Source organism: Taudactylus pleione, unplaced genomic scaffold (assembly GCF_031769625.1).
Source record: "Taudactylus pleione unplaced genomic scaffold, aTauple2 ptg001288l, whole genome shotgun sequence".
Taxonomy (NCBI): domain Eukaryota; kingdom Metazoa; phylum Chordata; class Amphibia; order Anura; family Myobatrachidae; genus Taudactylus; species Taudactylus pleione.
The window spans coordinates 237,703-253,437 of NW_028285688.1; the positions used below are offsets into that span (position 1 = coordinate 237,703).

Sequence of the window (15,735 nt, forward strand, 5' to 3'; positions counted from 1 at the left end):
AAAGAACAGCGTTTGGGTAATAAGAAAAAAGTGTTATTTATATGCTACAGTCACTTATGTTGTATAACATTTACAGATAAAGTATTACAAACAAAATACAAGAATATACCAGTTCTTAAAATGTACATGTCTAATCCTATTCAGGCAACAATTTTCTGAGCGATTAGTGTTACACGGAACTGCTTTCAGCCACTTTGTGCCTCAATGAATAACAATGACAATTAACCAGTAAAAGGATCAGTTAGCACATTTCTTTTCCAACCACTTACAGCAACATGTCCCTCTTCCCGTGACAGATAAGTGTGGACGTCCCTCAGGGCATGGAGTGCACACTGCCTGTAAAAAAACATGGACACTGTTTAGCTCAAACATGGCTGCCCCACGCCGAGCAGTCAGATGACTGAACAATGGCTGTTCCACAGTACAGCTGCACAGGACACACAAGCCAATCTGTAAACTTTGGAATTACATACAGTATTAAATATGGGATTGCCCATATTAAATGTACCAAATATTCATGTAACAAAAAATAATCCACACAAGGAACATTGGTTATATATTTTTGTTTCCAGCACACCAAATAGTAATTCTCCATGATCAGGAGTGACACCACCAATCTTGCAGGGGGAAGGGGGAGGTCCTAGTGTTTCAGACTCCATCCCATGAAATTAACTTTATCAGGAACAATATGGCTGCCATTCCCCTCAGTCTGCCATAACATTGCATTAAGTTGGTCTTACAAGTTACATCTCATATGCAAGGTTCTAATGGCTCCACCCAAGAGGCAATGTGGGTCGGAATTAGGATTAACGGTTGTGTAATGTGCACAAGATCACACACCACCCTCCCATCAAGCGCTGCTCACTCATGATACGAGCGGGTGAAGGGGGAATGCGGTCAATATCCCGATCACGGGGTTCTGGCGGCAAGAATGCTGGCGCAGGCATCTCGACCGCCAGAATCCTGACGGCAAGTAGATGGGTTGGGGGATGTTAAAAGGCACTGGGGATGGAGGGTTAGGAGAGGGGGAGGGTAAGGATACCGACAGACAGGTGTCGGTATCCTAACCCTATCGGGATTCTTACTGCCAGGAACCAGAGCTCCGCATCCCGTACCCATCTCCGAGCGGGTGGCTGGTATTACAAAGTGAGGTGTCCAATTACCACTTTTACAGAGCAAAGGATTATTTTGCTAGCACATTATAAATAATCCAGCGAACCACTAACAGGAGAGTGCACGTAAACATGAACCATCAGAGAATCCATTACAATCATTCCGTTACAGAGGTTGGAAAACTCACTTTCGTATCGTCATGGCTTCCTGGTTGTCCGGGCGGAAAAACTCATAGTTTTTGTAGGTCTGCACAGCCTCACGGCGATACTGCCCCACATTAAACACTGAGCAGAATAGAAGAAAACAGGTGTTAAAACGGAAAGGCCGACAGTCGGCATCGCATTTCCGAGCGGTCAGCTTATGTACTATATAGTCATCCAGTTTTATAGCGTTCACACACAAAACATAATCATGTGCAAACGCCTCACTGCTGTGCAAAGTTCAGTAAAAGGAGTGCGAACCTCAGCTGGATATCCCTTAAAGCCTGCTGCATCAACTCAACTAGCAGAGGTACATAGTTTAAGGAGTATATTGCTGTGGTCCTTGTGTTTACACTACACAGTTTGCATACAAGACAGAAGCTCCTTCTGTTTGACCCCTTCATTTAGGCCTATACATGGGAAATGTGAACTTGGGAGGATAGATCAGTGAGGTACAGAGAGAGAAACATCTGTGGCTGCTGAGTATTGTAATATAGTCAAATATACAAATTTAGGATCCACTTATAGCTGACAATACAGAAGATGCAATAGCCATTATAATGCACGAATATGCTGAAATAAAAGTAATCTGGAATAGCTGCCATGTATTAATGTAAAGCTAAGACGCTTACTGCTGCATCTGCTACAAAAGGGATTTTTCCGCTACAGATTAAAATTACACAGATGTGACCTCATATACCTAGCGTCTATAAGCCATTTCTCACGAGACTGCCGGCACGACAGTCGCTACAAGAGGTGTAACATACAGTCCTATTCGCATCGGAACACCACTCACAGTGTTCTAGAGACACACGGCTGACACTAACTGCACAGGAATTGGTTTTAAACCTATACAGAGACGCAGATGAAGCACAATAGAACTTGGCATCGCAGCACTTTGTACACAGATTCAGTCGTACAAAGATATAGAAATGTCACATCAAATTGATCAGTGTAATACAGAAAAGTAGTTTTGACGCTCCCAATTTTATTTATGCGAATAAGATGCACATTGAGGCATCCGGGACCTGGGGCACAGAGAGGGGCTATTTTATAGTGTCTGAAGCCAGGGTAGGAGGACACGTGGTTTATTTAAATAGAGATTATGTATCAACCACTTCCCTGGTGTGGTCGCATCATTTTTGGATAAATATCAAATAGATGTTCTTGACCTAATTCAATCACACGGGAAAAATAAATAAATAACGACAATTTTGGAGAGAAAAAATAAAATAAAAAAAATTGCCAGTTAAGTGGTTAAAGCAAGAAAATGTAAAGGAAACACACCCTGACTTGTCTCTTTGGTGCATAACTCTGTCACCTGGCAAGGCAATTTTAGCAACTTATGCTGGTTAAACACTAGTCAAACTGTCGTCCAATCCCGTGGATTGGGCAGACATATCAGGCATATCGTCTAGTGTGTACCCGCTATGCACGCTTCCGCGGGTGGTTCATCGAGGTCGTTCCATCAGCCTGCGTGCACGGCCAATGCAGCGACCCAGCTGCCTATGCCGGCAAGGTCAATGGTGCTAGTGAACTATATATCGGGGGGTCGTTCACCGGATCGTGCAGGGTGTACCGACTTTCCAATATATAGTTCATCGTCGCACTGGCGGGTCACGAAGTGTATACCCCGCCTTATGCTGGCCATACACGGGACGATTGATCACACGATTTGGGCAGTTTCTACAGGTTGGACAGACCAATCATTTGAAAATAGTTGTATTTTGAGTCCTCTGCAACCCCGCCGTCATCTAGTTGGATCGCAGATCAGATAGTTTTGCAGAGAGATCTCAACTGATCGTGTAGGAAGTGACACACATTATGTGATGTGATTGATCAAATCGTGTGGTCTTATGTGAAATTGTTGCATTTTAAAAACAAATCGTCCTGTATCTGAAGGGAAGACTTTTCAAGGGAAATCGTACAACTGATCTGACCAAATTTTGAATCTCACTGTGTATGGCCACCTTTAGACCTCCAAGCCATCTTAGTTTATGAGGTTCCAGAAACCCCATGACTGGCCAGTTAGGACAGATGGGACATGGTGTACTGATAGAGGTAGTTTATAATAAGTTTCATATCACACTTTACTCTGGTCTCCAGCTAGGGCAGTTACCTTTAGTTGGGGTTCCAATCCAGTTGAGGTAGCGTGTAAGTTTCTTTGAGATGTAAGTCTTTCCACGCGCAGGCAGGCCTACCATAATTATCATCGTGGGCGAGTTTGTGAATTGGGGTACGGATGCTGCAATATAAATGAAGAAAAAATGAAAACATCCACTTGCAAAGCACTGAATGTAGCATGACATTCTTATCTCCTGTCATTTCCTCAGGTATACATCAATTCTTGCATGTACTAGAGTTAGCAATCATGCAGCAGTATAATTAAGCCATACATTCCTTATACAGTTTTATGACTTTCTATATTCCTATAATAGATAACGTTTTGCATCCACAAATCAATTTTTCTGTAGCACAGTAAAATACTTAATATGTGAGTCTCAAATACTTGAGTAGAATGTATTCAATAGAACACTGTCAGAGGAAACTGACCAAGCCATAAGTGAGTGGCTTTCAACTTTAATTCTCCAAGTAGCACCAACAGATCAGGTTTTTAGGATTTCTGTCTGTGGAAACTGGTGGCATAATTACTGACACACATCACAAGAGAAAAGAAATTCCTTAAATGGGGCACTCACGGATCAGAATTTGTTGCCGATGCATAAAGAAGATGTATGACCTACAAGGAGAACCATGTAATATACAAATAATGAATGAAATACATAAAATGTAACTTTTATTGTGTTAATTTAAAATATCGCGAAAATATAAGGAAATTATTATTTGAAAAAATAAAATAAAATAGTGTGACCACTGTTAACTGTATGCTAATATCCTTAAATATATATTCCTCCTTATATGGCTTAATAGCTGAAATGAGGGTATCCTACTGGGGTGTGTCTGTATACTAAGGGACAAACACAAACTACTATAGAATTACTCAAATGTAATATATCTCACAAGGATGTTAGATTCAGAAACAGATAGTTAATCCATGCCCATACGGTTCCTCTGATTGACAATACAGAGTTTATCCTGTTCGATCCTTGTATTAGATGAAATGGATGTCTCAGATGTTATTCATATTGTTATATTTATAAATGTCCCTAATAGAATGTTTACCATCTCCTTATTCATCCATCCCAAAATTGCTACAATGTTGTAGAATAAAATAAAATAAAATTTTATTCTACAACATTGTAGCGATTTTGGGATGGATGAATAAGGAGATGGTAAACATTCTATTAGGGACATTTATAAATATAACAATATGAATAACATCTGAGACATCCATTTCATCTAATACAAGGATCGAACAGGATAAACTCTGTATTGTCAATCAGAGGAACCGTATGGGCATGGATTAACTATCTGTTTCTGAATCTAACATCCTTGTGAGATATATTACATTTGAGTAATTCTATAGTAGTTTGTGTTTGTCCCTTAGTATACAGACACCCCAGTAGGATACCCTCATTTCAGCTATTAAGCCATATAAGGAGGAATATATATTTAAGGATATTAGCATACAGTTAACAGTGGTCACACTATTTTATTTTTTCAAATAATCATTTCCTTATATTTTCGCAATATTTTAAATTAACACAATAAAAGTTACATTTTATGTATTTCATTCTTTATTTGTATATTACATGGTTCTCCTTGTAGGTCATACATCTTCTTTATGCATCTGCAACAAATTCTGATCCGTGAGTGCCCCACTTAAGGAATTTCTTTTCTCTTGTGATGTGTGTTTATATGATTTATTCCAGGGTGCACCTCCCTTGAGTAATATAGCTATTATAGGACATTGGGAAGGATATACAATTTCATTTTGATATCTCTGTGCGGGTTATTTCTGCTTCTTTACCATGACATAATTACTGACGCTGCAACATAAAACTCACTTCTGCATGATTAAAGAAATCCTGAAAACATGACCTGGTTGTGTACTTGGATAACTGGAGCTGAAAACCACTGCAGGGATATTTGTCAGTTGTGAGACCTCTTCAGGCTCAGATGTTAGGAGATAAAACCTATCACACTTTAAAGTGACAAATTATCCCATCACAATGGGCCCAGTGTAGGAATGTATTAGCGTCTGTTCATGGCATCTGCAGTGCAGAATAAGGTTACGCTGGCCATAAAGTTTAATGAGCATTAAGAACATAACAGGGATGTGTAAGGTTTTAGCAAAATACATGTTGCCCTCTGGAAAAGTTAATAATCAAACAAGGTTATGAACCTAGAGGGAGTTTGGGGAATTAAGAGCATGAAAACCCTTCTGTATTTACATTTGCTGATGAAATATAGGGCACACTGACAGATCAGCAGCTAGGTATATATTCCTTTATCAGCTGTGAACCTGAAAATTTCCTGGAATTCTCATTAAATCATGGTCATATACACTGGATTGACCAGAAGTCCCAGTGACGCTCGCATGTTGCCATTTGGACTATGGGGTCTAGTTACTAAGCAGTGTTAGGAGACAGAGTGAAAAGTGATAAGGTACCAGCCAATCAACTCCTAACTGCCATCTCACAGGCTGTGTTTGAAAAATGACAGGAGCTGATTGTCTGGTACCTTATCACTTTTCACTCTGTCTCCTAACACTGCTTAGTAACTAGACCCCTAAAACATCAATGTACTAAATTTCTCATTCAGCGATTTCAGTAGCAGGCCGATGCCGCAATATTGTATTATACATATACATACACACACAAACAATGGCAGCACTCCAGTATCAAAGTGACACAATTTTTGCTTGTATACATTTAGGGACCTAGGTCTCTATGGATGACAAAAGGGTTTGTAAAGTTGATTCTACTGCAGAATCCCTGGCAGAAAGAGATGCTAATTATATTAGATATATATATATATATATCTATATCTCACACACACACACATATAATACTCACACATATACAAAAACACTCACAGCGGTCAACAAAACAAGGTACAGTATATGGGGCACACATGGATCCGGTGGTGTTAATGTTACATTTTGGTCTGTTCAGTAACAATATTCTTGCATGGTTAATAAAATCGGTGATGTATAGTAGGTGCTGTGTACTATATAGTCTGCTCATTTGGATTGGGAGGGGGGTGAACAAAAATAATAAAAAGCAAAAAAAGGAAGAAACACAACCCTACATAGTGGCATCCTGGTGGGAATAAGCCCCCTAGCCAAGCGTCTGTGCCCACTAGCTGGACATGTAGTAATGCCTCACACTTGCCCTATACAGTATATAATGCAGCAAGTCCCCTCTGCTGGAGTGCCCCCCATGCCCATGACGGCAGCAGGCTCCGGCACTCACATCCTCTCCGCTGCTGCAGCCTCTCGCTCTGGTGCGGGATCCATATCTTCTGCAGCCGCGTCTGTGTCAGCTCCCTCAGCCGCTCAGCCATCTGCTGCCTCTGCGTCCTGACCGCCGGCACTGTGGCCTCTGGCACTGCAGGCTCTGTGTCCTGCTGGCTGTGCATGGCCGGCGCTGACCTGTGTCACCTGACTCCGCCGTGGCCGGTGTGTGGCTCAGCGCGTGTTGTGCGATCGGTGCGGGGCTCCCAGCTGTGTGCGTCCTAGACCTTCCCTCCGCCTGCTGCTGCCACTGAGCCAGATACTTAATACACACACTGCCAGGGTGGGAGGGACGTAATCCCAGCTGAGAGGGGAGGGAGCCAAGGACAACAGAACACACAAGTCACTCTGCAATCATACAATCTGCATATCCAGGCCCAGCCAGCTCACAACAGGATGCGGGATTCTACTACGACCCCTCATGGATTGCAAGCTCTTTAGCACAGCCGTGCAGTCCTGCTGCAGGAAGGCATTTGTTGCAATAAAGAACCCATATTATATTGTTTGCAATCTGCCTTTACGACTATTTGTCCTAAGAGATCGTATCATTCCCTGCTACATCAGGGTAAAAGGTTATGGCTGTGAACTAAAGATATATATTACTCGTGAAACATTACAAAGTATTACAAAAGAAGAAGAAATACCAACTACTTAGCTAGCTAATAACCTTTTCCAAAAATTGCTCAGAAATTGTCAGTTAAAAATAAATAAATATATAATTGTAATAATAATATATAAATAAAAAAAGAAGATTGTGGTTTGTTGGAGAATGTCTTCCATAGCTCTCAAGATTAAAGCTGCCAAATCTTACAGAGTTATTTAGTATTAAAAAAAGGTAAGGTATTAGACCACATAGCGACAATGCCACAGAGCCATTCATCTTATATATGAAGCTCATTGTTCTGTTTGTAGGTCTGTCCGGTTATGCATTTAGACATCCCTGCACCGATTGGGATGAAACCAACGAGAGGTGGTCCAGTTGGATCTTGGCCAGGTTTTAGGAGGGTTAGGGTCCCAGTCGGACTATGCGTTGATGTACGCTGGGCAGAACTTTGACCCGTGGAGCCTGTTCTGAGCTGGATGGATTTGTATGAAAACTTCAGAGTGGTAACATTGGATCCCATTAGACAGACTAGGTGGTTGAGGTCCCGGTCTGACCTCCCGTTTGTGTACGCTGGACAGAACTTTGACCCGAGGAGCCTGTTCTGGGCCTTCCCCTGGAAGTATTTGAATGAAAACTTCAGATGGGTGGCAATTGGTCTGGGATCAGGGTCTGGCTGGCAAGTTTTAGCCTGGGGGGCAAATGCATGCAGGTGGCCCTGGCAGAGGAGTAGCGTGTAGCCAGGGTGCCCGGAGCACGTGCGTGCTTAGGCGCCCCCTCAAGTGTTCCAGGGAGGAGGCGGGTCCATATGGAATTAATGTAAAGTAAAAATAAAGCTATGGGGCAGCCCCCTGTAGTGGTGCCCATATGCAGTGCCCCCTGTGCCCCAGGAGAGGACCCCCTTATACAGGCCACCAGTAGTGATCCTCCTATGCAGTGCCCCCAGTAGTGGTCCCCCCTGTGCAGTGCCCCTTGTGCCCAGAGTAGTAAGCTTCTTATATAGTGTCCCCAGTAGTGGTCCCCCCTGTGCCCCCAGTAGTAAGCCCCTTATATAGTGCCCCCAGCAGTGGTACTCCCTATGCAGTGCCCCCAGCAGTAGTCCCCCCCCTTGTAGTGCCCCCAGTAGTAGTCCCCCTTTGTAATGCCCCCAGTAGTAGCCTCCCCTTGTAGTGCCCCCAGTAGAAGCCTCCCCTTGTAGTGCCCCCAGTAGTGGTACCCCCTATGCAGCGCCCCAGTAGTAGTCCCCCCTTGTAGTGCTCTCTCCCTTGTAGTGCCCCCCCCTCCCACAGTACACACACACACACACACACACACTAAATAATTTAAAAAAACCCACTTACCTGAATCCCCGCTCCCGCCGCCATCCGATTCTCCGTCTGTTCTCCCGGGCCGGACCGCTCTGCATTATGGGAGAGACGTCATGACGTCTCTCCCATTACCCACTGCAGGAGCCGGAAGATGGAGCGGCTCCTGCAGTGGGCGCAGCGGCAGTCAGTGAGAGTCTGACAGACTCTCACTGGCTGCCGCTCAAAACAAACACAGCTGCCGAAGCCGGCAGCTGTGTGTTTGCAACTGTGTAGCGCTGACCGAACTCCGTCCGGTCTGCGCTACACGCGCGGTGCAGCTGTGTCACACAGACTGCTCGCGGACCGCATGGCACCCTGCCCCCCGGTCCAGCCCGCCACTGTCTGGGATGGATAATGGAGTGGGTGGGGTCCCGGTCAGACCTCACGGCAGAGTGTGCCGGGCAGAATTTTGACCCAGGGAGCCTGTTCTGGCCTTCCACTGGATGGATTTGGACGACATCACATAATATATGTAATAACGCGAAGATTTAAACCCGGGCAATGCCAGGTACTTCAACTAGTATATTTATAGATTTTAGATAATTATATTGTTAAAAAGAGAAAAGTCCCTCCCCCCCAATGCAAATCACAACGGAGCATATCACCGGGGAATGATCATCAGACCCCCGGCTGATCTCTGCATTTGGCGTTCAGGGATTGGCAATAGTTCCCCCTTTTTGCACTTCGTTTTCGTTTTGCTGCCAGGTGCATGCACCCCAGAATGTTGTTCGCATGACACCCTAGGGCACAAAATCAACAGTGATGTCGACAGTCAGTCAGAGTATACTTACCTACTCTACGGAACGGCCAAGAGGCTTCCAAAAATCAGGTGGTGCTCCCAGCCGGAAGAGTGGGCAAGTCGCCAGTAGCCGTCCACCACCCCGGCCACCCACTTCCCGAGTGAAGTGAGTGATAGAGGCGGCCGATGACACGATTCGCGTGCCCCATCCCCGCTTCACAATACCGGTAAATGCTGGATCGTCTAGTAGGGGTGGGGCCACAATGATGCGGCTGCATCACCACAGCCCCTTCACCACCTACTTCTACCACCACCAGGGACGTAACTAGGGGTGTGCGAGCGGTGCGGCTTGTAGGATGCCTTTCAGCAATCTCTGCAGCAGTGTATCCTGGAGGATGCTCAGGGCATTGATGCAATTCCCTGTGTTTATGGGCCCGCCCCTCCATATGACATCACACAGAGGGGCGTGGCCTGCACTGGGACCACTAGTTACGGCTCTGACCGCCACTCACCCCCTGCAGCGCCAACCTGTCTGCCCCCTCCCAGAGGGAGCAGTCAAAAAAAAAAAAAAGGCAAGTATGAGGGGCCTATTCATCAACACTAAATGGCCAGTTAACCATGTGGAAATTCAAGTTTCTGCATATTCAAAGTAATGGGCCATTCATCATCAATGGTCCGATAGGAGTTTTCGGAGTTTGCCTGCAAGAACAAACGCCATCTTCATGCTTCCTATGGGAAGGAGTTCCTGGGATGCGAGAGAATCCCTCCACCGCGTCCTCACTGCCTTCACAACAGCTTTGCGTATGCAGGACCTCAGGTCACACATGCACGGGGGGAGGTAAATAAAGATGCTCCTTCTATAGCAGTGTTACTAATCGTGGGGACAGATGCTTTTCGGAGCAATGATGAATTGCTCCAGTGATAAGTATCCCCTGCGGCAAGGTGGATACGATGAATAGGCCCCTGGGTCAGAGTCCACTACAACACTGCTAGAGGACACTGGGGGGACTGAGCAGGCTAGCATGGGCTGCAATGGTGTCAGGGACAGCCCAGCTAGTTGCAGTCTTATGTGGTTAGGACATGATAAATAATCATCATACATTTACCAGTGCAAATTGTAAAAAATTAGAGCAGAATGGTGGCCCATCAATAAGAAACACCCAGGGCACGGGTTTTGACCAGACGTCAGAATAGGGATTTTGTTACAAAATATTCTAAAGGTGCATACACACACGATTTTTGGAACAATTATTGTTTAACGATAATCGTTTGAAAAAATCGTTCACTTTCTGAGCCAAACAATGAACGATTATTGTTCATGCGCGTTCACGTTTGTAGATCAGTCAGACTTGTCAACTCAACGATTTTCATTAAGTTAATATGCAAAAATCGTTTGTAGTTCATAAAAATCGTTCATTACATTTAAATGAACATAGTAAATGAACAACTTTAGTAAACGATTTTAGTTCATTTTTTCAAGGTAGAAAATAGTTTACTAAAATCGTTCATTAACTCAATCGTTGTGTGTGTGTATGCAGCTTAAGTATTAATATTGCCAACTAATATTTTGTAGTGCCTGGTGAATATTTGATACACAAAATGTCAGACAAACACCTTTATGAGTGGACATAAGGACACATTCTGAAAACTAAACTATACAGGAGACTGTGACTAATTGCATTTCATTAGTGAGGATTTATACTCTAGTTACCTGGTTTCATATTTTACATTGTTTTATACAAGGACCGATTTAAGTCCAAGGGACACTATTTTATACATGTATGTTTTATTATGTGGTAGATTTGTTACATCTCATGTGTGTCACAATTGCTAATTTTGATTATATTACATTTGTTATATTTTACTAAGAGAAGCCTTGTCTAAATATTTTGTTTCAAAGTCAAGTGGTTATTACATTGTAGTAAATTTTTATTAAGCTTCACTCTGAAGCGCCATCCAACAATCTTTTGGGTCTATTTGGTTTTGAGAATGAAGTAGCCAGCTGGTACTGGCTGATTGGATTAGCAGCTGTGAGTGGGAAGACTAAATTATTTACTTACACTAGTGCAAGGATTTCAGCGACCGGGAAACAGTCAGGCTGTAACATAACTGTGTCTGCACTGTGCAATCTTGAAATCCTGTGTTGCAATCTTGCTAATCAGCACTGTGCAATCCTGTAGTGTAATCCTACTTATCTGCACTGTGCAATCCGGTTATCCTGCATTGTAATGTGGCAATCACAGTCAGGGGCGCAGGTGCTATTAGCCAGGGCCAGTTAGAGGGGCCGGCGGGGTCAGCTGCTTTGGGGGATATCCGCCACCTGTGCAGCAACTGGCGCCACCAGTACAGCGGTGAGGAGGAGGGGTTGTAAGGGCGGGGGGCATGTGTACAGGTGGGTGCAGCTGCGAGGGACCACACATACTATGTCTTAGCATTTTTAAGAGAGGCAGTGGCCACGCTCCCTCAGTATAGGGGCCCAGGGCCACTCTCTATGGCCCTGATCACAGTGAAAGTGATTGAAGGAGAAATATACCTCTCTCTTTAGGACCAGACCATATTTTAGTTTGGTCATGTGGGTAACATTTATTATCTAACTTCCATCATATTTCAACTAGTCAGTGAGGTTTGATTTTGGGTTAAACTAAATCCACCAGGAGCGGACTCATAAGAATACAGTATAGGACAGGGAGATTATGTCTTTAGTAAAGTTGTCCAGTGAGCGATCAATGAGTAAGCAAATAGCACATAGTGCTCCATTTAAGTACGAGATATTTATCACTCTTTTCTTATGCCAAATGGGGTTATGACAACCAGCACCGTATCAGGACGGCAGTGCGCTCTGTGCTGCACTGCCGCCCCTCTTGCTCGTTCCCGCCCCCTCCTTCCCGTAAGCATTTACCTTTTCATCGGGTGGAGGGCGGGAATTTCTTTAAAGTTACTCTGCCTCGTAGCACTCCAGGACAGGGCCGTAGCTAGGGTAGTGTGGCCGGTGCCATCGCACAGGGCACCACAGGTCAGGGCTGTCAAACTTCTGTTTATTATCACTCTCACTTGTAGCTTCCTCTTATTTCATCCCCAGCATCTCCTGGCCTCCCCTATCTCTTCCCTGGCCCTTCCCCATGAGGCCATTCCCCTTTTTTGGGTGTATTATATCCCTTTGAAAAATGAGGGGGGCGCCAATGCTCTTTCTGGCACAGGGCACCAAAAAGTCTAGTTACGGCTCTGCTCCAGGAGGTCTCTTCCTGCAGACCTCCGGAGCCCGGCAGATTCCGCCCTGTGCGGAGGCACCGGCCGCATCACCCTCCCTAAGGCCGTGATGACAACTATTAAAGTATTTAGCAAACAGCTTCTGAAAATATCCTCACACCATCTGTGGATGAAGTTGGCTACAAAGTCCCAATTGCACAGCCTTTCCAGCTTCAGTGAATGTGAAATAATGGTGGTATACTAATAAGAATCAGCGCTATTGCTGGTTACAATGTGGGGATCCCACACGGTTTTCTTTAATGTATACAATCCTTTTGTTTTGTACTAGTGCAGACATTTATGCTCGTCCGCCTACAGAAGGTGACATTTCATTAAGAAACTTTTTGGAAATCATCCACGAACATTTGTACTATTTCAAAGACCGTTTGTCCCACGTTTTCAGATTATCGTTTATGTCCATACACTGAAAGATAATGGTTCAGAGTAGTCATTGAATCTAACAGATTGGAAAGACTATATTTTAGTGTAAGGCCAGCTTGAGAGTTTACTGCCAGACAGTGGCATAAATTCATCCCAGGCGCCCGGAGGCAAGTTATAATTTTGTGCCCCCACCCCCCTACCCAAAAAAAGATAGAAAATAAATATGGAAGAGGTGCCATGTATTGGGCGGCCGTGACAGTGCACTCTGGGTACAAATTTACAGCCCTAAGTGGGGTGAATATATTGTGGGCAATGGAGGAGGTGCCCCTTCAGTGCTGGCGCCCGGCGGCAGGCGCCTCCATTGTCTCCCATAGTTCTGCCCCTGCTGCCAGATAGAGCTACCCAGCACAAAATGCAAAGGCTTCCACATTAGGCTGAAAAATCTATCATTGAGAACACAGTATACATACATTGTGTTATCAAGAACTGCAAGGGATGGTACCTTCCTCTTCTTCTACGCCTCCCCGGGTCATCCAGTACCTGTTACTTTAACAGGATTTGATTCACCAACACTGCTATAATAATTGTCCTTCAAATACTACACTTTCCACACAGTGCAAAAGTATTTGCTCCCAAGCTTCCCTCTAAGGGCCAGGCTACACTATTAGTGATCTTAGGCTGATATTACCAGTTATTTATATATATATATATATATATATATATGTGCTTGCGTGGGTTTCCTCCGGGTACTCCGGTTTCCTCCCACACTCCAAATATATACTGGTAGGTTAATTGGCTCCTAACAAAATTACCCCTAGTGGTAGGGAATATAGATTGTAAGCTCCACTGGGGCAGGGACTGATGTGAATGGCTGAATGTTCTCTGTAAAAGCGCTGCGGAATATGTGTGCACTATATAAATAACTGGTAATAATAATAATAATAATAATAATAATAATGTGATAGTCCAAGGCCTAAAGGCGGATATCCACTAGGCGATTTTGACAGGCGATTGCACAATAACAACGTCGTTATCGTGCAATTGCCAGCAATTCACCCGCAAATTGGGCATGTAAATGACAAAAGCCACCAGCGATGCGCATGCCTGCTTGTCGTTTTTGCCATCATCGCCCGTACATGCTGGTCAAACTGACGATCCCGTCAGGTTCAGCATGTACGGGGATGATGGATGTGGCTGGACTGAACGAGTGAACGTTCAGTCTAGGCACATCACTAGACAAACAAACGACAGCACGATTGCAATGTTGTAATCGTGCTCTCGTTTGTAGGTCTATAAGTGGATACGCACCTAAGGGTGATGCGATTGGCAATCAGGACATTTCCACTAGACAAAGTTACCCAGAACTGTAGCAAGGGCAATGCCATCATCCAGGATGCCATGGCTTGGAGGCGACACAGCCGCAGCACCAGCATATGATGGGCCTGCCAGCCCTCCATGTAGTGCCGGTCGCCCACTTCGATGGCTAAGAAGCAAGTAGAGCGCCCAGCTGTCCCCTGCCCTGCTCCTCGTCAAGACATCCTCACGTCTCTTCCACGTTAGAGACCTAAGGGAGCAGCACAGGTGCCAGTCAGCCTGAGCCCAGCCTCGGAGACAGAAGAACAAAAGAGGAGAAAGGAGATAGAAGAAGCAGAAGAAGTGGAGGGTGCAGGTAAGAAAGAAGATAAGTGAGGAGAGGCAGCCAAGGTATAAAATTATTAAATATATACTTGGGACCTTCCCCCTTTTCGTAGACACCTCATGTGGATCACAGATGACCATTCATGCCCTAGATATGGCTCTCAAAGGGCTGAGTTATTACACAGCTTATGGGAGTGTCCGGTAATACGGAGATTTTGGATACCGGTAGGGGTTAGGTCAATCAACATTTAGCTATATGCCTACCCTTAACTTTTTGTCATACTACCCGAAGGCACCAGGGGGAGGGGTATGGAAATTACTGTTCGCTATATCAGCCATAGCTAAAAAATTTATTTTACAAATGTGGATACAAATCTGCTCCCCGTCCATTCTCCCTCTTTTTACAAAAAAAAGTTTTCATGTTTTTTAGAATGGAGTGGTTAGAGGCCTCATTACAAACGTATTACCACTCACTTAAGGAACAGATTTGGAAGGGTTTCAGAAACACTCTACGGTATGAAACGCTGTATGTTCTCAAGACCCTTCGATTTCCCTCACTGCTGACTAGACTATGGCGGATTTTAATCATAGTGAAGACTTTATTTTATATTTGTTACACGGGTATGGGCAGCGGAAGAGTAGATGACATGGATTCGGGTTCTCACCATAATTCTTATTTTTTTAATTTAACATTTATCTGGAATGTAATGATCGACTAACTTTGATGTAAATTGCTTATGTGTCCCAGAAATTTATAATGTTGCATTTCCTTTGAATGTATTATAATTGATGTGCTTCAATAAAGAATTATTAAAAACAAAAAAATTTAAATATATATTATATATAGGTAATTTAATAAAATAAATAAATTTAAAAAAAATCTGATTCCTCAAGGTGCCTCTTTTACGCAAACAGACCCCTCCAGGTGCCCCTTTTATGGAAGCACCCTTCACATGCCCCTTTTACACCACTAGACTGCTCCACTTGCCCCTTTATTAGAAGGCTCACTTGTAGAATACACCAAGGCTTGTAATTGTCAGGGCCGTAGCTAG

The 15,735-nt window shown here is 44.1% G+C and overlaps 1 protein-coding gene across 3 annotated transcripts in view; it reads right to left on the reverse strand.

Annotated features, from left to right (window-relative positions):
• The window catches only part of PFKFB1 (6-phosphofructo-2-kinase/fructose-2,6-biphosphatase 1), a 45,433-nt gene that overhangs the window by 15,378 nt on the left and 14,320 nt on the right, over nt 1-15,735 (reverse strand). The window contains exons 1-4 of one of the 3 annotated variants that reach the window (XM_088462915.1): nt 6,692-7,024; nt 3,433-3,558; nt 1,301-1,397; nt 270-336 (exon numbers count right to left, since the gene is read on the reverse strand). In XM_088462915.1, coding sequence (XP_088319041.1) covers nt 270-336; nt 1,301-1,397; nt 3,433-3,558; nt 6,692-6,857 — 456 coding nt within the window. In that variant the 5' untranslated portion in view covers nt 6,858-7,024. Of the gene's footprint in view, nt 1-269; nt 337-1,300; nt 1,398-3,432; nt 3,559-6,691; nt 7,025-15,735 lie in introns of those variants that run through there. The other 2 variants (XM_088462914.1, XM_088462916.1) reach the window with 2 other exon arrangements.